We start from the raw sequence: 27,386 nt of genomic DNA, 5'->3' as shown, positions 1-27,386 counted from the left end.
GCACAATGTTGGCACTAGTACAGTGTATATCCACCTTTCGCAGCAATGCAGGCTGCTATTCTCCCATGGAGACGATCGTAGAGATGCCGGATGTAGTCCTGTGGAACGGCTCGTCATGCCATTTCCACCTGGCACCTCAGTTGGACAAGCGTTCGTGCTGGACGTGCAGACCGCGTGAGACGATGCTTCAACCAGTCCCAAACATGCTCAATGGGGGACAGATCCGGAGATCTTGCTGGCCAGGGTAGTTGACTTACACCTTCTAGAGCACATTGGGTGGCATGGGATACATGCGGACGTGCATTGTCCTGTTGGAACAGCAAGTTCCCTTGTCGGTCTAGGAATGGTAGAACGATGGGTTCGATGACGGTTTGGATGTACCGTGCACTATTCAGTGTCCACTCGACGATCACCAGAGGTGTACGGCAAGTGTAGGAGATCGCTCCCCACACGATGATGCTGGGTGTTGGCCCTGTGTGCCTCGGTCGTATGCAGTCCTGATTGTGGCGCTCACCTGCACGGCGCCAAACACGCATACGACCATCATTGGCACCAAGGCAGAAGCGACTCTCATCGCTGAAGACGACACGTCTCCATTCGTCCCTCCATTCACACCTGTTGCGACACCACTGGAGGCAGGCTGCACGATGTTGGGGCGTGAGCGGAAGACGGCCCAACGGTGTGCGGGACCGTAGCCCAGCTTCATGGAGACGGTTGTGAATGGTCCTCGCCGATACCCCAGGAGCAACAGTGTCCCTAATTTGCTGGGAAGTGGCGGTGCGGTCCCCTACGGCAATGCGTAGGATCCTACGATCTTGGCGTGCATTCGTGCGTCGCTGCGGTCCGGTCCCAGGTCGACGGGCACATGCACCTTTCGCCGACCACTGGCGACAACATCGATGTACTGTGGAGACCTCACGCCCCACGTGTTGATCAATTCGGCGGTACATCCACCCGGCCTCCCGCATGCCCACTATACGCCCTCGCTCAAAGTCCGTCAACTGCACATACGGTTCACGTCCACGCTGTCGCGGCATGCTACCAGTGTTAAAGACTGCGATGGAGCTCCGTATGCCACGGCAAACTGGCTGACACTGACGGTGGCGGTGCACAAATGCTGCGCAGCTAGCGCCATTCGACGGCCAACACCGTGGTTCCTGGTGTGTCCGCTGTGCCATGCGTGTGATCATTGCTTGTACAGCCCTCTCGCAGTGTCCGGCGCAAGTATGATGGGTCTGACACACCGGTGTCAATGTGTTCTTTTTTCCATTTCCAGGAGTGTATACACCATTTATAGACAGAAAAAAAGGAAAACAGATTAGGATTTAATGTCCTACCAACAGAGGTGTTAACACAGATGGAGCCCAAGCTTGCAATGGATAAGGAACTGGAAGGAAACCAACCATGCCCTTTCAAAGGAAACATCCCAGAAATCACTTTAAGTGACACAGGAAAATCACAGAAAACCTAAATTTGATGGCTGCATGGGGATTTGAACTGCTGACATCTGGAAAATGAGTCCAATGTCTTACCACTAAGCTGATTCGTTCAGTAGCTTATGAGTACCATGCACAACATACCGAATATTAAATCAATGTTTGAAAGTTACAGTTGTGCATTTACAAATGTCAGGATTAAAATTGACTTTTGAAAATTGTTGTTTCTGTTGTTGTGATCTTCAGTCCAAAGACTGGCTGATGCAACTCTCCATGCTTCTCTGTCCTGTGCAAGCCTCTTCATCTCCAATGACTACTGGAACATACATCCTTTTGAAACTTCTTACTATACTCATTTCTTGGTCTCCCTCCACAATTTTCACTCTCCACACTTTCCTCCAGTACTAAATTGGTGACCCCTTGATCCCTCAGAATGTATCCTACCAACGGATCCCTTTTTCTGGTCAAGCTGTGCCACGACTTCCTCTTCTCCCCAATTCTGTTCAGTATCTCCCCATTAGTTACATGATCTATCCATCTAATCTTCAGCATTCTTCTGTAGCACTACATTTCAAAAGTTTCAATTCTATTCTTGTCTAATCTGTTTATTGTCCATGTTTCATTTCCATATGTGGTTATGCTCCACACAAATTCCTGACAATGTTAACAAATTTCTCTTTTTCAGAAACGTTTTCCTAGCCATTGCGAGTCTACATTTTATATCCTCTCTACTTCGACCATCATCAGTTATTTTGTTGCCCAAATTCATCTACTTTAACTGTCCCATTTCCTAATCTAATTCCCTCAGCATCATCTGATTTAATTTGACTACATTCCGTTATCCTCATTTTGCTTTTGTTGATGTTCATCTTATAACTTCCTTTGAAGACACTGTCCATTCCATTCAACTGCTCTTCTAAGTCCTTTGCTGTCTCTGACAGAATTACAATGTTATCAGCACACCTCAAAGTTTTTATTTCTTCTCCCTGAACTTCAATTCCTACTCCAAATTTTTCTTTTGTTTCCTTTACTGTTTGCTCATTACACAGATTGAATAACATTGGGGTTAGTCTGCAACCCTGTCTCACTCCCTTCTCAACCATTGCTTCCATCTCCTGTCCTTCAACTCTTATAACAGCCCTCTGACTTCCATACAAATTGTAAATAGCCTTTCACTCCCTGTATTTTATCCCTGCCCCATTTAGAATTTTGAAAGAGAGTATTCCAGTCAACACTGTCAAAAGCTTTCTCTAAGTCTACAAATGCTATAAACATAGGTTTGTCTTTTCTTGACCTATTTTCTAGGATATGTGTAACAATTTACTTAATTAGTGCAGTACTTCTATTTTTTCCCTTTCATTGGCTGGTTTGTTTTAAGAAAGACTACAGTTACAATGTAAATATTGCTATTAAGAAATCCACAGCTGTGATGTAAAATTGTGTTTTGTTGATATTATAATTGACATGTCACATTCTTTTTAGTTTCTATCTTTAACAGCAGTGTATACTGTCATAAACTACCAGTGTTTTCAAGTTTCTTACAAGAGCTTCTTATTTAATATAACATGAAGAAACAAAAGTTTAAGACTCAAAGGTCTGGGTAACTTCAGGGAATCAGTAACTTTATCCAAGGTGTTTTCTTCTTGTTTTAACAGAAATCATTTTGTTTGGTGTTATTTCTTCAGGTCAAAAGGGAACTTCTAAGCCTTGCAGCATAAAATATTTAGAGAACCAACTAGCTTAGTTTAAAGTTATTTCTTTATAGTTCTGTAATAGAATGCACCAGTCAAAATGTAATCCCACTTTGAGTGCTGTACTGGGCATGGGGCAAGCGAATTGCTTAGTTGGTGTTTTTAACCAGATGATAATTGGCCTGACTGTTATTGACTGATTGGCAACTACTGCAGATGTGTGCAGTGGTGCAGTGGGAGGACTACAGAGTGACACATACCAGAGATACCAAAGGTACATCAAGTACAGTCCCATCCTATGGTTACTGTCTCCCCTACAGGATGCACAGACTCTATCACCACTCATCTGTTCGACTGAGAGACATATTAGTGGTGGGTCCAGGGGTCTTGCACATTATTGGCAGGGTCCAGGAAGAAATTAAGGCATGAACCCATTCCTCTAACCAACAAGCTTGACATGCTATTTCCCACTAAATGGAGACTGTGAGACATATTTCTGGGATGCCTGCTGCATCTTGCATCAGGAGTAGCATACGCAAATGGTTAGGGATCTCTTAATCACTGAAGGTTCAAATGTGTGGCAATAAGGCACCTCTTAGGGAAATGGAAGCACCATTTTGTGCACTCAATCTGCATGTCAAAGAGGCTGTTCTTGCAGCCACTGAGAGAGAAAAGTGCTGATTGAGGTGCACAGATAAAACAATGCCTACCATCTTGGCTTTGGAGTAGTATTTGGATCAATCTAGATCAGCCTTGCTAACAGAATTTCAACAAAGCTCACAATCTGAAGCATTGTTCAAAGAACTCTATGTCAGCCCCTGCTTCTGAGTCAAATGGAAGGCCTGAATCAGTGACTTTGAAGGTTCTGTGAAAAGCTAGCTTGCATCTTTCCGGTCTTGAACTATAGAGTTGAGAACTGTAGGTGCCCTTTTGAACAGGTCAAAGGCATACTACACTTCACAAGCTGCTAGCCAAGTATGTAAGGTATCCAACTGTGTGTAGGATGCACATAATGGCTTTTCAGATCAGGCAACTCCAAAACCAGTCCAAAAAATGATAGCTCTAGAAGACCATGCATAATCAGTGCAAGTGATGCAGAAAAGGACAGCCAGAGTTGCATCTAAAATGGCAATCGGTTTTGGGCTATGTCCACTCTCAAACAAACCAATGTCTGCCAAGTAAAATGTCCATACAAAATCACAGTAAATAAAATGAGTACATATTCATATGGTTTCCTACTAATGCTAGTCAGTATCTGGACTATCAACAATATCTCAAGACTGCATGTCAATAGCCACCAGGAGAAATAAATGAACTGGACATTCTATTAATTAGGTTAGTCAGTCTTCCAGTATTCACTGTATTCAGAACATTAGGACGTTAGCTGGGACAATACAAATGTGTGATATTTTACTTGGCAAATATTGACTGGTTTGAGAAGTCACTGACTATAGAAAGATTCATTCTAGTTGTAACTGTGGCTGTCTCCTTTTGCATCATAATCTAAAATGATTGTTGTCCCACTATATCCAGCATGCTGGAGCTATGCAGGTTATTGTAAGATGCACCACAAAACTGAAATTATTAAAATCAAAGTGATTAGCTGCTGAAACATTTGCAATAAACTGTTTGCATTTGAAACACTCTTAAAAACAGTGAAGCTCACATAATACTAGGTACAGTAAATCCAAAATTGACAGCTGGGAGATTTTTTTTTGGGTAAATTAAATTGTATATCAAAAGAGGAGGCTAGTGAGTAATTGAAGTGATGTATTTGGCACGGTAGACAAGAAGCTGTAATTCACTGAGATAGAAACTGAAGCTACATGTAAGAGAATTTGGACAATATTCATTATCAGGAATGGGCATAAACTTAAAACTAGATATTTCTATTGACAATAAGAGTCACCCTAGACGTAAGTGAAAATTTTAGAGAAAACCTCAGCTTACTAGTATACTTTTTGCCCAATCAAACTGTCATCACAGTAGGGGACATTAATCATCCAGCAGTTAATTTGGGAAGGTAGACAGTTATGTAAGTTGTGGGCATGATAGCATCTTACAAAACAGTACTAAATGCCTGTACCATACAGTTCAGAAGCCCAATCATGGTAGAAATATATTAAAACTAATTGTAACAAATTCACTAGATCTCTTTTAGTACAACCACATGTAAACAGGTATCAGCAAACACAAGGGCTGTATCAACACTGAAGCACTGATTACCAAAGAACAAATAGCAACTAAAAACTTGTAGAAAGATTTACATGTTCAATAAACTAGGTAAAGAGGTACAAGATCCTATCTCAAGAAGGAAATGAAGTTATGGTCAAGAATATGTAGAGGACTGTGCTGAATCCATCAGAATACAGGAGGATAGCCATATAGAGAAAAGGTGCCACGCAGCAAGGTCAGCTTCCAGAAAGGTGCAACATAGTTCTTACCACATGTCAAAGAGGATGCACACAATACAGACTATGTAATGCTTCTGCCTTATATCACATATATAGTTCCCAAGTGGTCACCCCTCTGACTAATGCAGATAAAAGCTGATGCACAGCTCTGCTCAGTCATTATCTAGAGTATCTACATTATCTCAAGACTGCATCAAGACCACATCTATAATCAACACAAAAATAACTGAATTGAACATTATACTAATTATGTTAGTCAGTGTTCACTGTATTCAGAACTAGACTAGTGTTCAAAGTTAGATTAGTGCAAGTCAACTATGAACTACATTGCTGCACATTATCTTTATATTTTAATTAAGTATTACAAAATTTCAATTAATAAATTATTATTTTAATAGCCAAATGCACAAAGCAGTAGCCAGGAATAAGTTTTTCCAGCACTTTACAAGATACACCAAGGTAACAAAGACAGTATAACACAACTACAGGGGCCCACTAGAGACTGAAAATTTCTGTGTAAAAATGAAAAATACAGAGAGCCTTATGCTGATTGTCTCATTCGTGTTACACTCATTATGCACTTGTCCAATTACTAGTGAAAGACTATTTGCCTTTAATCTGGGTGCATGACCAGATACTTGCATCGATGTGGTCCATTTCAAAGATGCTAGTGTATTCATGATGCATCAACAACAACAATGCCACAGACAGGCCATAAATGAGGCCATGAGAGACTACCACAGGGCATAAAAAGGCAATAGCACGTAATAAGCACATATCATAGAGGGAAATTACATTAATGTATATGCAGTAACATTAATCACAAGCACAAAGACTGTTCTTCAGGAATGTGCAACACATATATTGCAAAAAGGAAAGTCATAAATCTGAAGCATGCACCATAAAGCAAATTAAGCAACATAATAGCACATGTAAGCAAGTATACAAAGGCTGTTAAAGACAAGCAAGTGGAACCAATTAAAAATCAAGGGCAAAGAGTAAAGTGAACAATGTCTTCTCTGCTAATGACAAGGTTTTCTCTGTACCATTGAAAAGTAAATTAAATGTTATTTAAACAAGTAAATAATTCATTTATAATTCACATATTTTTTCATTGTAGCTCCCATTTTCTTGAAATACCATACAATATGAAATGATGCACAATATTAACTTATTATGTGGAGCCAAATTATATTAATTTCATATACAAGTCACCAAGAATTGAGCAGTTATATGTAGAAGCAGTTTTGGTATCATTTGCAACTTCTACAGTAGAATATTGTGGTCCAAAGAACTGTCAACTGACATGAAGATCATGAATACTAGGAAATTTATAATTTAACAAGGCAATCAATCTTGAATTGCCTCTTCATGCAATTTGGAATAAAAGGCAATGGATAACCTGGGATGGAATAACAACTATGTGCAATAGTGTATATTTGTACTCACCTCACAGAGGGGTCACCAGGCAAATTTCAAGTATGTTTAAAAGTAGACTAAGCTATAAGACAAAGTTCTTCTTCAGATGTAGAAAAAAGATCCACCCACTAATCCAAACACACACACACACACACACACACACACACACACACACACACACCACACACACACACACACATTCATACATGTACTGCACATTACACTGAGTGGCATGCTTGGCAAATTGGTAGCCCACCTGTCTCTTGGCAATAGCTAGGTGATGGGCATTCATGCCAATTGATAGTTTGTTAGTGGTTGTAATACTTTAGAACACCACACAGCTTCGCAGCCAAGTTGGTATATCACACGGCTGCTTTCACAGATGGCACTGCCTCTGACGAAGTAGGAGATACCCTTATGCAACTAGGTCTGTTGCATTCAAATAACATCTGGGAATTCAGTCAGGTAACACTTTCAGTGACTGCCAATATTTCGGCTGGAGAACATCCCACCATTTTCAAGGCAACGTCCCCTCTAGGCAGTTTGCCTTGAAAATGGCAGGGTGTTCTCCTGCCAAAATATCGGCGGTCATTGAAAGTGTTACCTGGCTGAATTCCTGGAAGTTATTTGAAAGTTGTATATGCCAGGAGAAACTCAGTTCTCAGGTGTATTGCAAGCTGTGAGCCATGGGGGAAAGGGTTGGGAGCTGGGATGGAATGGAGATGGACAAGAATATTGCGTATATTGGGTGGGCAGCAAAATACTTCTTTGGGAGGGGTACAGGAAGGGTATTTCACATTTCTGGGCATGATGAGAGTATTTTGAATCCCTGGTAGGAAATGTGATGTAGCTGCTCCAGTCTCAGATGGTACTGAGTAGGGAGAGCACCCTTTTGTGGCTTGTCAGTGGGCATATTGGCTGGGGAAACATTGTGCAGACACTCTGTTCCTGGATGAGGTGCGGAAGATAATTTCAGTCTGTGAATGGCTCAGTGAGACCATTGGTATATCTTCAGCACAGATGCAATGGTCATCAGTGGTTAGGCTTTATGAGGGGACTACCTGCAGCATATGGGGAGAAGGTGTTGAGGTTCTGGAGGAACAAGGATAGTGTCCTCACACTAAATCCAGATCATGAGTATGTCATCAGTAGCCCTAAACTAGGTAAGGGGTTTGGGATTCTGGGTGGTTAGGAAGATTTAATCTAGATGACCCATGAACAGGTTGGCTTGGGATGATGCCATATGGGTGCTCAAGGTTGTACCAAGGACTTGTTTGTAGGTGATTTCTTTAATGGAGAAGTAACTGCTGTTAAACATTTTGTCAGAATGATCAAAGTGCAGTTCCTTTTCCATTTATCACAAAGTGTCTTGCTCATCAATATCAATGTCACGTCCCTCTGGACCGACATCCCTAATGCCCCCCTACAACCTCCTTCCAAGGTCCTTCATTCACATAACCTCCTGCTCTCAACCTATGCCAGTCCCTGTCCTCCCACCTACCTCTATATTCTTCCCTGATCCTGCTCCAGCCTCACACATGCCTGCTATCCCCCACCCCCCCTTCCCCGCCCACCCTTACAGCACAGACAACCGATGTTGCACTAAAAAGCCCACCATCCAGTCCCCACCACATCTCTGCACTCTGGCATCAATACAGCATATTCCCCCATCCTACCCTGCTATCCCTTGCTCTCTGCACCTAACCCGTATCCCACAAACCACACAACCCGGGACTGCTGCTCACTACAGCCTTACCACCTGGAGATAAGAGAATCCGTATAATTGTGAGTTTTGTGTGTGTGTGTGTGTGTGTGTGTGTGTGTGTGTGTGTGTGTGTGTGTGTGTGGTATATACATGGTGTACATTAAGTTGGGGAACACTTTCAATTATTTTTTGCACAAGCACTAAACATTGTACAGATGTCATATATATTGCATTTTGAAGAGAAGAAACTCTGGAAGTATTTTTTTTTTTTTTTTTTACAAAAATTAAATATGCAAACCATGAATGACGTGGCAAACGTCAATGCAGTAATCGGATTCCTGCCATACCCATCCCAACATGTCATTGTTGAATGTGGCAGTCGCTTTCCATATTCTCCAGGAGCTCTGCTACATCATGTGGTAGAGGCGGTACATACATTAGGTCTTTAATGCGTCCCCACAGCACACAGAGTGAGATCTGGTGATAAGGGAGGCCCTTTCATGAAACAGATGTCCCCTTCTGTAGCACAGCCAATCCATCGATGCAGCAGCTCTGTGTTCAGGTACCCATGAACTTCACAATGAAAATGGGGTGGAGCCCCATCCTGCTGAAAGATGAACAGAGAGTCCGATTGCATTTGAGGCATCAGCTATTGGTGCAACATGTCCAAGTAGGAATATCCAATGACAGTGCTCTCAGCAAAGAAGAATGGCCTGTACAGTTTTCGGTGTGACAAACAAAAAAAAAAAAAAAAAATTACCTTTGGGGAACCACGCTCAAATTCAATGCATTCGTGTGGGATGCTTTGTACCCCAGATTCGACAATTATGCCTGTTCACTTTCCCATTAGCATGAAAAGTGGCTTTGTCACTAAAAATTAAGCGATAAACAATGCCATCTGAATCCTCATTCAATTGTTGCAACTGCGAACAAAACTCAAAACACTTGACTTTGTCGTCATCATTGAGCTTTTGCACTAGCTCCAATTTGAATAGTTTCATAGGCTACTTCTGTTGTAGGACTTTCCACACTGTTATTGGAGCCATTTTGAGCTCATGGAATGCACGACACACCAGTTTCTTTGGACTCATTATGAATGTCTCTTATATGTGTTCCATATTCACTTCACTTACATTGGGACGTCTGCTTCTCTTTGCCAGGCACAAGCAACCCATTGCAACAAATTTGTTGTGCCAGTGGTAAATGGCCTTCCTTGTTGGTGGCTTCCTACCATACTTGGTTCTAAACATCCATTGAACAGCTGTAGCACTCTTGTTTTTGTCGAACACACGGAAAGTTCGCTCTGCGCCTGAACTGACCATGTTTGCCACTAACGCTGACTATTGGCAAATTACCAAACTATGCTGTGGCAGCATGCATGAAGAAAAACTTTCAAGGTTTCTCTTTAAAATGACATATGTATGATATCTGTACAATGTTTTGTTCTTATGCAATAAATAATTGAGAGTTCCTGTCCTTTATGTACACGTAGCTTAGTCTAGTTTTAAATGTACTTTAAGTGTGCCAGTTACTCAACACCTTCTCTATGTGGTGAATATCAGCGTGTCCTATTTCACATTTTTGTTACTCCACCCAACTTTTCACTGTTTATTTGAAACTTATTTTGACATATATATGTTAAGTAAGTTGCTATGAAGAATTAATTGGTTGATACCTTATGAAAATTGTAATCGATTCAAAAGTTAGAATAATCATCAGAACAATTGCAAATCTGATAATTTGTAAAATAGTTATCATTCGACACAATTGAGCAAGGCATTGGGAATTACAAGTCTCTTTTATATAGTTCACAGAATATATAATGTGTTGTGGTGAAGCACCTATCTATTTTTCTCTTTGCTTTTCCTTTGCATGTTGTGTATAACACCAAGAATTGCAATTATTATTATTTATCAAACCTATGACTCTTAAGGTTTTAACATCATACACATTGTTTGAATCAGTCTCTTGACTATGTCTAGATTCCAAGTATTTCCACAAGCAATTAATTTGATATCCTCATGAAGATACAGTTATACATAGGACTACATACACTGATCACTCAGAACATTAAGACCACAGACCTACTATCGATATAAACCCATCCACACAATCACAGTGACACCTTGTGAGAAATTACTGCTAGAGAGACACATGCATGCCGCATGTAGTATCAGTAAGCGTCTGTGGAATGGGGAAGGTGTGCCATCTTACAGAGTTTAACCAAGGGTAAATTATAATGGCCTAAAGGCCCAGCACAAGCATTTCAGAAACTGCACAACTTGTCAGGTATTCAAGGAGTGCTCTGGTGAGTGTCTTCAACATGTGGCAAAACCAAGGTGAAACCATGCCCAGATGTCGTGGAGTTAGGTGGCCATCCCTCATTACAGATGTCAGACATTGTAGGTGTGGTGTCACCACCAGACACCACACTTGCTAGGTGGTAGCCTTTAAATCGGCCGCGGTCCGGTAGTATACATCGGACCCGAGTGTCGCCACTATCAGTGATTGCAGACCGAGGACCACCACACGGCAGGCCTAGAGAGACTTCCTAGCACTCGCCCCAGTTGTACAGCTGACTTTACTAGTGATGGTTCACTGACAAAATACGCTCTCATTTGCCGAGACGATAGTTAGCATAGCCTTCAGCTACGTTATTTGCTACGACCTAGCAAGGCGCCATATTCAGTTACCATTGATATTGTGAATCATGTACTGTCACAAGCGACGTTCTTCCTTAATGGATTAAAGTTAAGTATTCCACCAGCTATGTCCATTTTTCTCAATTCTAATTCCCTTGTCATGTTCCAGGGAGCCTGTGTGAGCTGAGACGCATGCATTTTGGACTCCTTTAGTAATACGGTGTTGGCTCTCCTGCCAACCACATCAGTAGGCTGGGTAGATTGGTAAAAACAGGACAGGTGGTGAACAAACATCAGACTTTAAAGCTGGGGAGATTACAAGTGTTGCTGAACACACAGTGCACCGAACAGTCCTAATGATGGGCCTCTGCAGTTGACGACCCACACATGCACCAATGTTAACACCACCACATCGGCATGGGCACGTGACCATCAGCACTGGACATTGGCACAGTGGTAGCACATTGCTTGGTCTGACGAATCTCAGAACCTTCCTCATCATGTCGATGGGAGAGCGTGAATCCATCATCTTACAGGGGAACATCTCCTTGACACTTGTACTTCAGGATAGATTAGTTAGTCAGTTAGTTAGAATTTATGGGATTAAGTGACTTGTGTGACCAGATGTGGTGCCAAATCCCTCTAGCAACCTACCAAGGCCTCATTGCTTCCATGCCATGATGCATTGCTGCTGTTATCTGAGCCAAAGGTGGACATTCTGGCTATTAGGTTGGTGATTATAATGTTCTGGCAGATCAGTGTATATCATAAACCTCTCTTCATATATGTAACTGAGTGAATGATAAAAGAATAAATAATTAAATCATCACCTGCATTATGCCAGCACATCATATGTATCTTGTCATTAGTCTTCAGTTCAGAAGTCAGTAAACCACTGCTGACAAACACTGCATCATACTTGTTTATGGAATTGTATGTGAGACTGATCGTCCACAAACCCTAGGCAAGTAACAAATATGTTTCTATCAGGTTTTATAAGACAATTAAGTATCTGAGCAATACATACAGCGACAAAAATGTAGTGTTTAAATTTACTGCACTGCAACAAATATGTGCCTAAAGCATTAGGTAAAGATAATGATAATAATGAACAGCAGTTGATAGCCATTTCAGTGAATTGTTGTGAACTAAAACAAAATTTCCACATTGAATAATGGATGGGAATTCCCTATAAATGTGGATAAATGTAGGATAATATCTATATCCCCCTCAACCACGCCCATGAACCATCGACCCTGCCGAGGTGGGACAGCTTGCTCATCTCAATGACACAGATAGCTGTACAATAGGTGCAACCACAACACAGAGGTATCTGTGGAGAAGCCAGACTAGCCCTTGGTTCCTGAAGAGAGGCAGCAGCCTATGCGGTTGTTGCAAGGGCAACTGTCTGGATGATTGACTGACCTGGCCTTGTAAAATTACCCAACATGGACTTGCTATGCTAGTACTGCAAATAGCAAAAAGGAAGGGGAAACTATGGGAGTTCTAAAATATTTCCATTAATTGCAGTGCAATAAGTATGTGAATAAAGCATTACGAAAAGTAACCACTGGGGTAGGTAGTATTACTATTAAGAAGAACGAGACCATCCTAACCAACAGTGAACAAGTAGCTAATGTATTGAACAACCATTTCTTAAGCTTAGGAGAAAAAATTGGTGAAAACAGTTAAAAAGAAAAAGCCAGGCAGTACATGGAAGAGTCTGTTTTGAAAAAAAATTAGTCAGATTAAGTTGCACCTAACAACCTCTTGTGAAATAAGTAAAATTATTAAATCTTTGAAAAATAAATGTTCTGTTGGCGTAGATGACATCTCTTACGACATTAAAACAATGTGGAGCAATTACAACTGAGTCACATATGTAATGCATCACTAACTCAAGGTATTTTTCCAGACAGGTTAAAATATGCCATTGTCAGGCTCTACAAAAAAGGGGGCACAACAGATGTCAAAAATTATCAGCCAGTATCCCTGCTTACAGTATTTTCAAAAATCTTCAAGAAAGTAATGTGATCAAGACTGGTTAGCTATCTCAACATTAATGGGATACTAAGTAAATCACAGTTTGGATTTCGAAAATGCTGTCCCATTGAGACAGCAATATACAATTTCACTGTCCAAATAATAGAGTCTTTAAATAGTAATATGTCACCAATAGGAATTTTCTGTGACTTGTCCAAAGCATTTGATTGTGTGAACCGTGACATTATGTTGCAGAAATTATGGTTCTATGGTATAAATGGAATAGCAAATGAGTGGTTTAAGTCATACATACAGAACAGGAAGCAAAAAGTTTCCTTATAAGGGTCAAGTGATTTAAGTAATTTTGCCACTTCATCTAACTGGGGTGAAATTACATTAGGTGTTCCACAGGGTTCAATCATGGGTCCCTTTCTGTTCTTGATCTATGTGAATGACCTCCCTTCCTGTCTGAAACAGGAAGCTGAACTGACACTGTTTGCTGATGATACAAGCATCATTATTAATCTGGTAAAAGAAACTCCAATTGAAAGTGATACAAATAAGGTCTTTGGAAAAGCCATTTATTGGTTTTCTGCAAATGGACTATTCTAAACCTTGAAAAAACACAGTACATCCAATTTTCTGCTGCAAAAAGTACAATTCCTTCAATAAATATAACACATCAACAGAAGTCAGTAGACAGGGTAGAGGATACTAAGTTTCTGGGTGTACATATAGATGAGAATCTTAACTGAAAAATTCATAATTTGGATCTTCTAAAGTGACTAGGTTCATCAACTTTTGCAATCAGAATAATTGCCAATTTTGAGGACACAGAAATTAGTAGGCTAACATACTTTGCATACTTTCACTCTCTGATGTCATACAAATTAATATTTTGGGGTAACTCAACACTTAGACAAAAAGTATTCACTGCTCAAAAGAAAGTGGTTAGTATAATGTGTGAGGTTCTTAGTTGCACATCTTGTAGGCATCTTTTTAAAAGATTGGGAATTCTTACAACAGCCTCACAGTACATTTACTCACTAATGAAATTTGTTCTCAAAAATGCGGACCAGTTTAAAAACAACAGCGACAGTCATGATTATAATACCAGAAAAAAGAAAAACTAACACTATCCTTTACTCAGCCTATCTTTGGCACAGAAAGGGGTAAAATATGCTGCTATAAAAATGTTCAACAAATTACCAGATGGAATAAAATGTCTGACAGACAGCAGTAATAGCTTTAAAAATAAATTGAAATCATATCTCCTTGACAACTCCTTCTACACCATAGATGTATTCTTGAATAGGGATAAATAAATCTATAAATATAGCATATGCATTTTGTGCCATTTAAGGGACTGGGGTAAATAATAGAAATATTAATCCTGATGTAACTTACCAAACGAAAGTGTTGGTATGTTGATAGAGACACTAACAAACACAAACACACACACAAAATTCAAGCTTTCACAACCCATGGTTGCTACATCAGGAAAGAGGGAAGGAGAGGGAAAGACGAAAGGATGTGGGTTTTAAGGGAGAGGCTAAGGAGTCATTCCAGTCCCGGGAGTGGAAAGACTTACCTTAGGGGGGAAAAAAGGACAGGTATACACTCTCTCACACACACATATCTATCTGCGCATACATAGACACAAGCAGACATTTGTAAAGCCCATGCTGTGCTGGTACTGGGAATAGCCAAAACCAAGGAGAAAATACAACTGTAATTTTTAGCTCCAAGGGCACACTAGCTCTACTGTATGGCTTAATGATGATGGCATTCTCTTGGGCAAAATATTCCAAAGGTAAAATAGTCCCCCACTTGGATCTCCAGGTGGAGACTGCTCAGGAGGATGTCAATATCAAGAAAATCAAACAGGCCTTCTACAGATCAGAACATGGAATGTTAGATCCTTTAGTCAGGTAGGCAGGTTACAGAAATTAAAAAGGTAAATGGATAAGTTAAAGATAAATGTAGTGGGAATTAGTGAAGTGTTATGGCAGGATGGACAAGACTTCATCAAGTCAGTACAGGTTCATTGACAAAAAATCAAACACAGTAACACATTTATCCCACTACGAGTCAAGACGGTCAATGAATTTATGGAAAAAATGTAGCTGTAGCCTATGGGACCATGAACTGTACCAAGGTGTGTGTCTCTTTGTCTGAAGCGAACTGATAGCTATGGATGCTTTCTTCAGGACTCAAAAAATATGGAAATCGCATGGGGTGTGATCAGGACTATATGGAGGACATGTAAGGGTTTCCCAGCAAAATTTCTTCAGTGTGATCAAACCAACCTTGGCAACATGTGGGTAGGAAATCAGATTTTTAATTGTAAGACATTTCCAGGGGTAGCTGAGAACTCTGGCCATAATTTATTTGATATGAATTGCAGATTGAAGCTGAAGAAATTGCAAAAAGTATGGCATTAAAGAGACAGTATGTGGGTGAATTACAGAAACCAGAGGCTGTTGAGAGTTTCAGAGGAAACTTCTGGCAACAGGGGAAAGGGATTCAACAGAAAACAAACGAGTAACTTTCAGAGATGAAATATGGAAGGTGGCAGAGCATCATATAGGTAAAAAAGGTGGCCTGGTATAAATCCCTGGATAACACAGGAGATGCTGAATTTAACAGACAAAAAGAGAAAATATAAAAATGCAGGAAAAAAGAACACAGACATTTAAAAATGTGAGACTGACAGGAAGTATAAAATACCTAAGCAGGAATGACTAGATAGAAAGTGCAAGGCTGTAGAACCATGCAGCCTTTAGGAAAATTAAAGAGCCCTTTGGAGAAAAGAGAAGAAATGTGATGAATCTCAAGAACTCAGATAGCAATATAGTACAAAGGGAAGAAGGAAAAGCTGAAAAGTAGAAGGAATGTATAAACAGTGTATGTAAGGGGACAAACTTGAAGACAATATCAGAAAAGAAAGTGGAAGTAGTTGAAGATGAGACAGGAGATACAATATTGTGAGAAGAATGTGACACAGCACAAGGCCCCAGGAATATATGAAATTCCCTTAGAATAATTGAGATCCTTGCAAGAACAAACCACGTCAAAACTATTCCACTTGGTGAGCATTTTATATGAGACATGTGACATACCCTCACATGAGAATCACTGCACTCAGGTCTGATGCTCATCTTCACATTTTTTCATGTTTTTCATGTTTAAAATTTGGATTGTTTTGAAATCTGTATTATGCAAAACACAATTTATTTCTTTTTACTCACCCAGACATGTTTTGATGCCTATGTGTCACCTTATGTGGATCAAATTTATTTCTGGTAAGTCTAATATAAAGTTCCCAATCATTTACCTATTGTAGCCCTAACAATTATGACATGCATCTTGTTTAGAATGTTTTGACTGCTCATCTAAAAATTACATTGCTAGTGAAACTGCATTACTATATATGGGTTTTAGTGCCCTTTTTGTTATTTTTGATACCATGTCATTTGCAAAGTAACATCTAATTATTATTACACATAACTGTTCAAGAGAAACAAAATTACAATCCAATTTAATTATCCTTGATGATTTTTCTTGTGCTGATTCTCATTTATCATTATTTATTCTTTATACCAATAGATTCACTTTCCTGGTAACCAACTGTTTCACAATTTTCATTTTCTCTAACTAAATTTTGATTCCAATGCCTCTCTCTTCTCTTTTCTTTCTTTTCTTTTATGGTCCATAAATGTCCTTTCATGGTTGCTTTAAGAGAGTACCTGCTTACTCCACCATATATTTTTCTGTCTGGGAACTTTTTAGTTAATTAATTGCATCAAATAAAGGAGAGGTAACCACTCACATATATCTGACTGATGTGTGGCACATGGTAAGTTATAAGTAGGGGTAGCAGCCCATTGTTTTGACTGTGACAATACCTACAGGCTTAAATGTTGGTAGTGTAAATGAACAAAATTCATGCCATGCAGGTACATAATCTCTCACCTTGTTGTCAGTAAGTGGATGATACTTATTATCTGGTTGTGAACTTTCTCAGTGTTATATTAAATCACTGCTGATCATCTTCTGGTTGTGACTGTGTGGGCCAGTATCTTTACCAACTTGGAGAATATATACTCATCTTGTTGCCAAGCAAATTTAGAACTATCCTGGTGTTTTGTTTTCCAACTGATGCATGGCAGCAGCAGTATCACTGGGATCTTAAATGTGATTTGCTAGTGAGTTAAATTTTAAAAGTGTTTCTTGTCAATAAGAATTAGTGTTTAGCTTAGAGGCTTCATGAATTCTGGTGTGTGGCAATTGGTTTTTTGTATTTTTCTTGTTACTGATGCACACCAAACTAAATGAAGAACATAGTGTGCCAACAATTTAGTACATTTTTATCAGAGTAATGTGTTATTTGTGTCATGGTGCATGAGCCTCTCCCAGAATTGTGCTGTGTTACTGCAAAGAATAATTATGCCACACCAGAAGGAGTGTAGCATAAGAATAACTGCATACTACTTAAGAGCAGGTAAGGTTTGGCAGGTAGAGGACATGTGGATGGAATTACAGTACACAGAGAAAAAAGGAAAGTCTCTGTTATCACTCAGTCACGCATCCCTTTTATTCCTCTGCTTAATGTTGCAGATGGTTTGTTCTAACATATGTTGCAGGTGTGCTTTCATGCATATTCCTTCTATTTGTTTAAACATATGTGCTAATTATCGATGTTTATATAGTCTGAGAGGTTTCTAATGAATGTAGTTATTATGCCATGCATGAAGAATAACCAAATAATTCACAGGTAGGGTTGAACCACGAACAGTTTCAACTACAGCAGTGGTTGTGATAGCACCAATTAGTCAGCCAAGGGGAACAATCTGTACTGCTAACACAGTTGCTACAACCACCATAAAAGTTGGCAAATCACAATCAGTTCCTTTCACTATATGAATTCTAGTAATTAAAATTTCCTAAAATCCTAAAATCACTGCTTTAAAATACATGACGTGTCTCACTCCCTGAACCATGTTATGGAATACCTTGCTTGTCACAAGTCAGGCCACTTATTTATTGTGCACTTGAACTAGTGAGGGTCAATAATGCATCACTACATGCTACTGCATACTGTTATACCAATTCCAGCAGTCAATTGAGTTCTAACTAAATTGGTCCCAAAGTCTTCAGCAACTGTGAGATGGAGATACTGGTGGACAAGGGCATTGCTATTTCTCTGATGGATGTATATATTGGTACACTTGCTTCCAGTCCTCATGCATCCACAGCAGCATGTTATCACGTATAATGGAGAAGTAATCCCACTGGAATACTAAACCTATTGTAACAATGAAAATAATCATTTTTTGAAAATATCCTATAATTGAATGGATAAAAAATCTACACACTAAGCAGTGGCAACAGAAAATGCATTTAAAGGTATTGAAACTTGCAAGCTTTCAAAGCCAGTGACTCCCTCTTGTGGCAGCAGGGTTGACAGGGAAGGAAGAGAGGTGAAGGGAAAAGGGCTAGCAAGGTTCAGGAATTGAAGAGAGTTCTGAAAAGTTGCCCTGAATCCTGGGTCAGGGGCGACTTATCAGATGGGATGAGAAGGAAAGATTGATTGTTAGGGACTACGCCAGATGAGATTTGAAAACCTAAGAGCTTAAAGGATGAACATAGTGTAATACACAAGACAGAGATTACTGGTGAAACACAAATGTATGAGTTAAGAAGAGCACAAATCTAAGTGCATTCTATGTGGTAGAGGTGGGGAGAAATAGATAGGTCAGAAAGTGAAAGATATAGAAACTAAAAGCTGATGTACAAAGAAACAGTTACTCAGAAGAAATTCTGAGACTGGAGAAATCATCCTAAATTAAGCCAGGTGGGTGGCAAGAAGCTGTCTGCAGGTGGGAACTGGCATTACAACATGTCCTAGGTTCTTACCATCCACCTGGTTTTAATTTACATTAATTTCTTCAGTCTCAGCATTTCTTTTCAGTAATTGCTCCTTACTTCACTTCCTTTTGGATTTCTATATCTTTTATTTTTTGACTTATCTATTTTCCTACCCCTACCACTATCACATATAATGCACTTATCTTGCTGCTCTCATTAACTCATGCATGATAGTTAGTCAGGAACCCGTGTCTTGCATAAGGCCATATGTTCCACCTTTAAGCTCTCAGGTTTACAGATCTAGTCTGATGCAGTAACCAAACATCAGTCTATCTCATCCTGCCCAGTAACTCTTCCCTGACCCAAGGTTCTTGGTAACTTTAACGCACTCTCCCCACTTCCTAAACCTCATCAGTCATTATCCTTCTCTCCTCTTCCTTTCCTGTTGACACTTTTGCCAAAGCTTCCAAATTTCAATACCTTTATATGTTTTTTTCTCCTGCCACCTCTTGGTGGGTAGATTCCTTACCTTTCAAGTTACATTATAACAATTGTTTTAGTTACTTCACTGATGGAAACAAATACTTTTGGATTGTATCCAATTAAAACATTCACATTTTATTTATGGTCAAGTATAATTTACTGTTCTATTTAGTGATTTAGACTAACAATGTGCAGAATACCAACAGTTGCTTGTACCCAGAGAAGGTTGCAAAAAAAAATGTTCACACACATACTGTTCACATGCATGTGCTGTTCACAGTGTGACATGCAGTTAAAGCAGAGACAGACTGATTGCAGAAGCTATGTGTCATTGTACTCCTATCAGCTAATCGCACTCATAGTGGTGATCCAACCAACAAACAGTTTTATTACACTCTGCAGCTATTTCAAGGTCACTATTAACAAAAGGCTAATATCAGGATGAATCTGATCCCAAAGCCAGAATAATTGCACATAAAATCAACTTGCTTAATATTTTTCAACAACATACATAGTAAACACATACACAGAGGTTCTCATAAGTGAGGAAACAATGAAATGTTCAGCATCAAATATGCCTCTTGGCATATTTCAATATAAACCTTTGCCCACAAACTTCCTGAGATATTCTAAGCAATTAATTCAACATATTCCAAAATGTAGTAGTAGTAGTAGTAGTAGTAGTAGTAGTAGTAGCAGCAGCAGCAGCAGCAGTAGGCTTCTAAGGGACTTGAAGCTCCCATGCCAATCTCACATGATTCCTCCAGATGCTCAAAAAATATTCCAAAATGTGCTAACTAATTTTTTGACATAACTGTATTAAGGCTTACTTAAGAGCAGCCCACAGTCAAGCACTTTGATCACATTGATGAACTGCTAGGGCCACAAAGCTAAAAGAATTAGCAGTCATTTCTGGGAATCTCAGTTATTATGAGAAATTTATACCCTATATGACCAGACTGTGTGCTCGTTAAACCAACTCTACAAAAACTGAAACAAATTTGTTTATACTTTATTGACTTTAGGTGCTCTGCCCCACAAGATAGTTACATATGACAACAGGGAGTGAAAATAATAAAAATAATGCAACAACTTATACTATTTGTTTCTTTCTTGTTAAATAATGTTTCAAACTGTGTTTGCTTTATCCTTGGAGTGTTTCATCTCTGAGGTAATGTATTTTTTTAATTTTTTTTCAAGTAGACAAGAGGATCTTACAGTGCCATACTGGTATGTCACGATCAGCAAATTTTTCCTGCTTGATTCACACGATGCTACTTAGAATTATTGTCTGAAAGGCCCTAACCAGTCATGCATGCAAATGTGGTAGTTATGTGCCATATCTTTAAAGACAGCCAGTTATCATTTGTCATAAGTGTAGTTATGTTGTAGGTATTTCCAGTGAAAAAGCAATGGAGGAGGAGAGCTGTACAGCACATGAAATACCATTTTTTAGTGATAATTTGATTAAAAAAATGATGATAGAGGATTTACAGGGAACAAGTTTAAGTAGGGATGTATCTACATTCTACAAAGATAGGCCTTTGAATATGTCTGCTTGTGTCTGTATATGTGTGGATGGATATGTGTGTGTGTGTATGGGGGGGGAGTGTAAACCCGTCCATTTTTTCCCCTAAGGTAAGTCTTCCCACTCCCGGGATTGGAATGACTCCTTACCCTCTCCCTTAAAACCCACATCCTTTCGTCTTTCCCTCTCCTTCCTCTTTCCTGATGAAGCAACCGTTGGTTGCGAAAGCTTGAATTTTGTGTGTATGTTTGTGTTTGTTTGTATGTCTATCGACCTGCCAGCACTTTCATTTGGTAAGTCACATCACCTTTGTTTTTAGAGATATATATATAATAGAGGGAAACATTCCACATGGGAAAAATATATCTAAAAGCAAAGATGATGTGACTTACCAAACAAAAGCACTGAAAGTGCTGGAAGGTCGATAGACACACAAACAAACATAAACATACACACGAAATTCAAGCTTTGTGAAATGTCTGCTTGTGTCTGCATATGTGAGGATGGATATGTGTGTGTGTGTGTGTGTGTGTGTGTGTGTGTGTGTGTGTGTGTGTGTGCGCGTGCGCGAGTGTGTATCTGTCCTTTCTTCCCCCTAAAGTAAGTCTTTCCGCTCCCGGGATTGGAATGACTCCTTACCCTCTCTCTTAAAACCCACATCCTTTCGTCTTTCCCTCTCCTTCCCTCTTTCTTGAAGAAGCAACCATTGGTTGCCAAAGCTTGCATTTTGTGTGTGTGTTTGTTAGTGTCTCTATCAACATACCAACGCTTTCGTTTGGTAAGTTACATCAGGATTAATATTTCTATTATGAAATGCAAAGGCCCTGGGTTCAAGTCCCAGTGCTACATGCAGTTCTAATCTGCCAGGAAGTTTCCAGAATTTACTTAAATGGTGGAAAGTCCAAGTAGAAATATCATAATGTTACGAAAAGGATCAACATCTAAGCATAGTAGAGATGACATGTTGAGTTGCAGACAAACACAACAAAAAGACAGTTACTTGTTTAGCTTTTGCCCAGAGCCTTCTTGAGGAAAGAAAACACATACAAATTCACAAAAGCAAGCACACCTCATGCACACATGACCTCTATCTCCAACAGGTCTGGCCAGGATTCTGGATTTTACTTAGTTTAACAAATGTTTGCATGTTAAATGTGTATTACATTTATTGTACTGTTTTAGCATATGTATATAATGTACCAAATTATTTATGTGCTCTTTTTCCATCATGACTACATCTTTTTCCATCAGTCAGAAGAGTATAAAATATGAAGTAGTACCTCTTGAAGAGTTTGTGCCAAATATCTATTGCTTTTATCCCATTCTTCAAAGTCCTTGGTCATCATATATAACTTGGAAGAATTCAGTACCAGTTCATCAAGGCCCTGCTCTGGTCCATAGTAAATACTCAATGTCACTATAGGTAAAGCAGAGTCAATAACAAAATCATTTTGAATTTTTTTGTCCTTATTAGAGATTTCTGCCTCAAATACCTGCAAAGAATTAAATTTTCACATTATGCAGTAAAAACAAAAATAGGCTTATAATAAACATAAACTGATTACTGTATACTGACAAGAAACAATTCTCCAGATAACTAAGTTTTTTTCTGAAAAACAGTTAGTTATTGACTTTCCGTCAGAATTATAGCATATTAAAATTCCTTCTTGTATTGGTTTCATAGCAGATGTATGCTTTCTGTAGAAGTGGAGTTTCCATTATCCATGCAGTACTCTGGTGCACCATCATGTGAATTATTTTACTTTTCATTTTCCACCTCTAGGAGTGGAGCTGGCTGTTCAAGAATTGGTTTTTATTTTGTTTTCATTCTTCACCCCTATTTATATTCAGCCAATTACCAGATAAGTGGATAGCTGTCTTTCCAATAATGAAAATTTTTATGAGCTATCTTAATAGGTGCTTGTAAGAGAAGAAATTAGATCATTGTTTCCATATTGTGTTCATCATTTATGTTACATATTACAAGAAAGATGAATGGAATGGTTTTGCTCACCAAAGTTATAAAAGCTCCCAAGACAAAACAAAAAATGTGAAAAGTTAAGAGTATTCTAACGGCAGTTGTTTACATCTCAAAAAATTTATGTGAGACACTGGAAAGAATATTATCAACTTATCCAGTACATACATACTTGGACCCAGCTGGACTACTGTTTTGGGAATATATAGTTCTTAGCTATATTTACTGTTCCACTGAAAGGAGATATCAATAATATTTATGTTTATGCCGCTGATTGGAATCATGTATTTCCTTTCTTATATTATATTAATCTTTGGAATATGGATCATGTAATAGAAAAGCTATAATACATAATTCTCATAATGTACACAGACTAAAAATCATTAATCTCTTCTGTTGGTAGGATCTTGCATTTCTTCTGAATCCTGTCTTTTCAGTCCACCACATCTTATTCTGTTCTCCACTACTTCTCTTTCATTTGCTTTCCATGAGTTTCTGTCTCTTCATTACCCTCCCCCTCTACACTTGCTACAGTCTATACAACTTCTTATTTTTTTATTTATTTCATTTTACAGTTTCTTTGAGAAGTATGTTTTGACACATATTACATTGAGTCTTCTGAAACATGTTTTATGAAACATTTATATCTGTGTATTAACAACACTTTTTCAACTGCTTCTGAAAGGTTGTCATCAGTCTCTATTTATGAATGCTATTCTGTAACTAGATTTTGTTAATTTCATTTCAAATTTGTTATTTCCTTGTGAACAAACTTCTTCCCACTGCAACCAATAGAAATAATTTTTTGGTTTCAGGAATAACAAATAAGGTGCAGCCATCTCTGTATTGACATTGGTCCACTATTGCTTTATAAATTCAATTGGGAGAATCTTTGGCCCATGGATGCCATTTCAATTTTGCTTTTTATTTACTGGTTTTATCATAATGTCAGTAGTATTGATAAAATGATTTCTGATTAAAAATTCTTTTGGATCCAGATAAAATTTCAATGTTGATTTTGGTTACTGAAAAACTATTATAACATAATTATGACACAGAAAGCCCTAAACCACAATTATAAAATAAAAAATAGTTTATAATATGCACTTACATTTGCAAATTGTAAATTTTTCCCAAGAACACCATTTAATGAATCAAAAAGTGCACCAGTTAGCATCAGTAGCCCCTGCTGATCTTGCACAAAATAAGTTCTTCCTCCTGTTGTCCAAGCTAAGTGCTCCAGATCATCTGCTGCATCACTGACAAGAAGAATAAACAAAAATTTAACAGTCCATACAGTGTGGGGCATAACACGTAAATAAATTCTGATGTGATCACACAGTTGTCCATTACTTTCCTCTCCATCTCCAGCATTTACTGGTTAATATACTTCTTGAGTCAATATTGTGTTTACTATTTTAAAAACTTTGAATAAAGATTAACATCAGAATTTCATGTTATATGGAAAAACAATTTTTCACAGAATTTTTTCACTAAATTCCCTAAGTTTTCTTGTAATATTAGTTCCCAATGACAAGCTTATAATGACTTTCTCCATGGCCATTGTCATAAGCTGACTGTCAAAACTGATATTTTGGTAGTATTTTACAAGGTACCTGAGATGATATCAAAGTAAGTAATAAAGGGATGTCAGCAGTGCCATCAGTCTCACTGGAAGCAAACAAAGCTATAATAAAATAGGCAAGGTTCTGGTAAGATAAGGCTTCCAATCTATTTTCTGATCACTCAAGAAGGTAAATAATATGACATACACAGTAAAGGCAATCTCAGGCTTCTGGAATATGTGGCATTCCTCATGAGTGTTGGAATTATTATATTGTTCAGGCTACACATACAATGGTGGAACAATGTGCAGAATTCCATTGAAATCTTTTGGATGTATTATCAAATCATAATATAAATTACTTGAAAAACCAGAATATTAAATTAACAGCCATCTTTGGTCATACAGCAGCAGCCTCAGGACATAGATTCACTCAGTCTAGACCAGGATTTCCCAAACTGTGCTCTATAAAACATTGATGTTTTGTGGAAAGTGAATAATGCTCCACAAAAACAAGTTTTTCTCATTTTTTAAAATTTTATTAACCTTCAAAAGAAACAAGGTATTCCATCAAAGTACAAGAATTTTCAAAATGTTCTGTGAAGCAAATGTTTGGGAACCCCTGATCTACACCCTTATGAATGCTACTAAACATGGCCAAAATGTATTTTTGTATCTAGCTTTTTAAGTATTTTATATGATGATGTGTCAGTGCACCCAACTGATCACTGATGCCACATGAAATACAGTGAGCCGGAAAATATCAGCAGTTTCTAAGCACATCACAAACAAGCATATATTCATGTTTGATGAGACACAAATCTTGCTCCATTCATTTGTTACCATAATTTTGTCATTAAGAAAGCAATGTAGATTAAGTTTTCAACATCTTGAAGCAAAACAGTTACTATGCTCTTAGTGATGCACTGAAGTAGATTTTCGGGAGGACGATGGTTCAATCCCGCATCCGGCCATCCTGATTTAGGTTTTCCATGATTTTCCTAAATTGCTCCAGGCAAATGCCGGGATGGTTCCTCTGAAAGGGCATGGCCGACTTCCTTCCCCATCCTTCCCTAATCACATGAGACTGATGACCTCACTGTTTGGTCTCTTCCCCCAAACCAACCAACCAACCACTGAAGCAGGTGCTTGATGCCAAGATGCTACAAAGCAATACACTGAGTTGTTTACTTTCCAGCAAGGTTGGTGGCACTACTAGCATCTTTCCACCACAGACATTGACACAATATCTAGTAGCCTGTGTAAATCCTTGGCCGTTGCAAGATATCACCATGACATAATATGGCTGACAGTCAACTACGACAGTCAGCTCCTAAAGGCAGCAGTGGAGAATGTTGTCAAAGGCTTCAGTTATAATTTAAACATAATACAGCATGAAAACTAAGACAATTTTTTTCTAAGGAATTCATGCTGATGATATTACAGGCTTTTCTGAATTAAAAATGCATGTGTACAGTAAACAACCAGATTGTAGCAAGAAGTATAACAAGATAGAAAATCAGATGCAGCTATCAAATTTCGGAATGAGACTGTTCATATGGATACAGATCTTATTTTTGAGAAACATGTCAGGTATTGTAAGACATGCATGTTATGGCAGATGGTGGAAGGGGATTTCAGTAGACATGTGGTAGATCCTGAGTAGTAAGGTAAGAACTAAGGTAGTCATTCTTACAACTGAAAAAACATAATAACAGAATTTACTCCAGAATACTACAACAGAAAAAGAGAAACATATTGCTCATATTATGGTGAAATGTAATTCAGGTTTTACAGATTAAACGGAGACCATCAGTTACTTTATACATCAAAACTACTAGGTAACTTCAAGTAATGGAAAATTCATATTGGTGCTGTTGCTAGAGAAGAATTCTGTACTATTAAAAATCTGTTTGCATAGAGTGAAACATTTAATATGCAAAGCAAACAAATATCAAAATAATAACACCACTGTTGATTGGTGGATAAAAACTGAAAAGGAGTATGTAAATATTCACCAAATTCTCAATTCAACATCAAGAAACATTGCAAGGGATCTGGAGGATGTAATATAGGGAAGGAACTATGTTACACAGAAAACTAACAAGTCCAGCTCCTTCTGAACCCATACAGTGAAGAAGTTGTCTCTGAACGTACACCAAAGCAGAATGCAAGAATACTACGTTTAAAGAACAGACTTTACAAAAGTGAATCACACGAAATTGAGCATAGCTTAGCGGTCATTACTGATTATATAACTTCTCCTTGTAATTTGTCCTTCAAAGGTGAAATGACTGAAACTCATATGAGTTCTTATAATCAGTGAGTTTATTGTCATACTTAGCCAAAAGCATGCATTTCACAGCATTAATGTCCATCATAGGCTACTTGACTAGTAGGGATATTATGATGTTGCCCTCGCTCTCTGGTCTTGATGCTTGTACTGATTCAGTTGGGAAGGGTGTAATAATGCTGTTGTATCCTCTCCTGAGGCAAGATGGCTCGTAACTGTTGTAACTGGTTTTTGATATCCTGGATACTGGCGCTAAAATAATCAGAATCAGAGTTTTAGCCAGCCCCACATATTCTATCAGGGACAGACCTGAGGATCCTTGCTGGCCACAAGAACATCTCAGTATCATGTAAACAGTTGACAGAGCCACATGCCATGA

At 38.6% G+C, this 27,386-nt stretch overlaps 1 protein-coding gene across 1 annotated transcript in view; it reads right to left on the bottom strand.

Moving 5' to 3' along the window:
* Positions 1-27,386, bottom strand: part of LOC126268093 (calcium-activated chloride channel regulator 3A-1-like) — a 137,880-nt gene that overhangs the window by 84,422 nt on the left and 26,072 nt on the right. The window contains exons 5-7 of the mRNA XM_049973602.1: positions 24,262-24,409; positions 22,453-22,665; positions 12,138-12,267 (exon numbers count right to left, since the gene is read on the bottom strand). Of these exons, the coding sequence (XP_049829559.1) occupies positions 12,138-12,267; positions 22,453-22,665; positions 24,262-24,409 (491 nt within the window). The remainder of the gene's footprint in view (positions 1-12,137; positions 12,268-22,452; positions 22,666-24,261; positions 24,410-27,386) is intronic.

The sequence above is a fragment of the Schistocerca gregaria genome, chromosome 4, assembly GCF_023897955.1.
Source record: "Schistocerca gregaria isolate iqSchGreg1 chromosome 4, iqSchGreg1.2, whole genome shotgun sequence".
In the NCBI taxonomy this organism is placed as follows: domain Eukaryota; kingdom Metazoa; phylum Arthropoda; class Insecta; order Orthoptera; family Acrididae; genus Schistocerca; species Schistocerca gregaria.
This window is presented reverse-complemented; position numbering and strand designations above follow the sequence as displayed.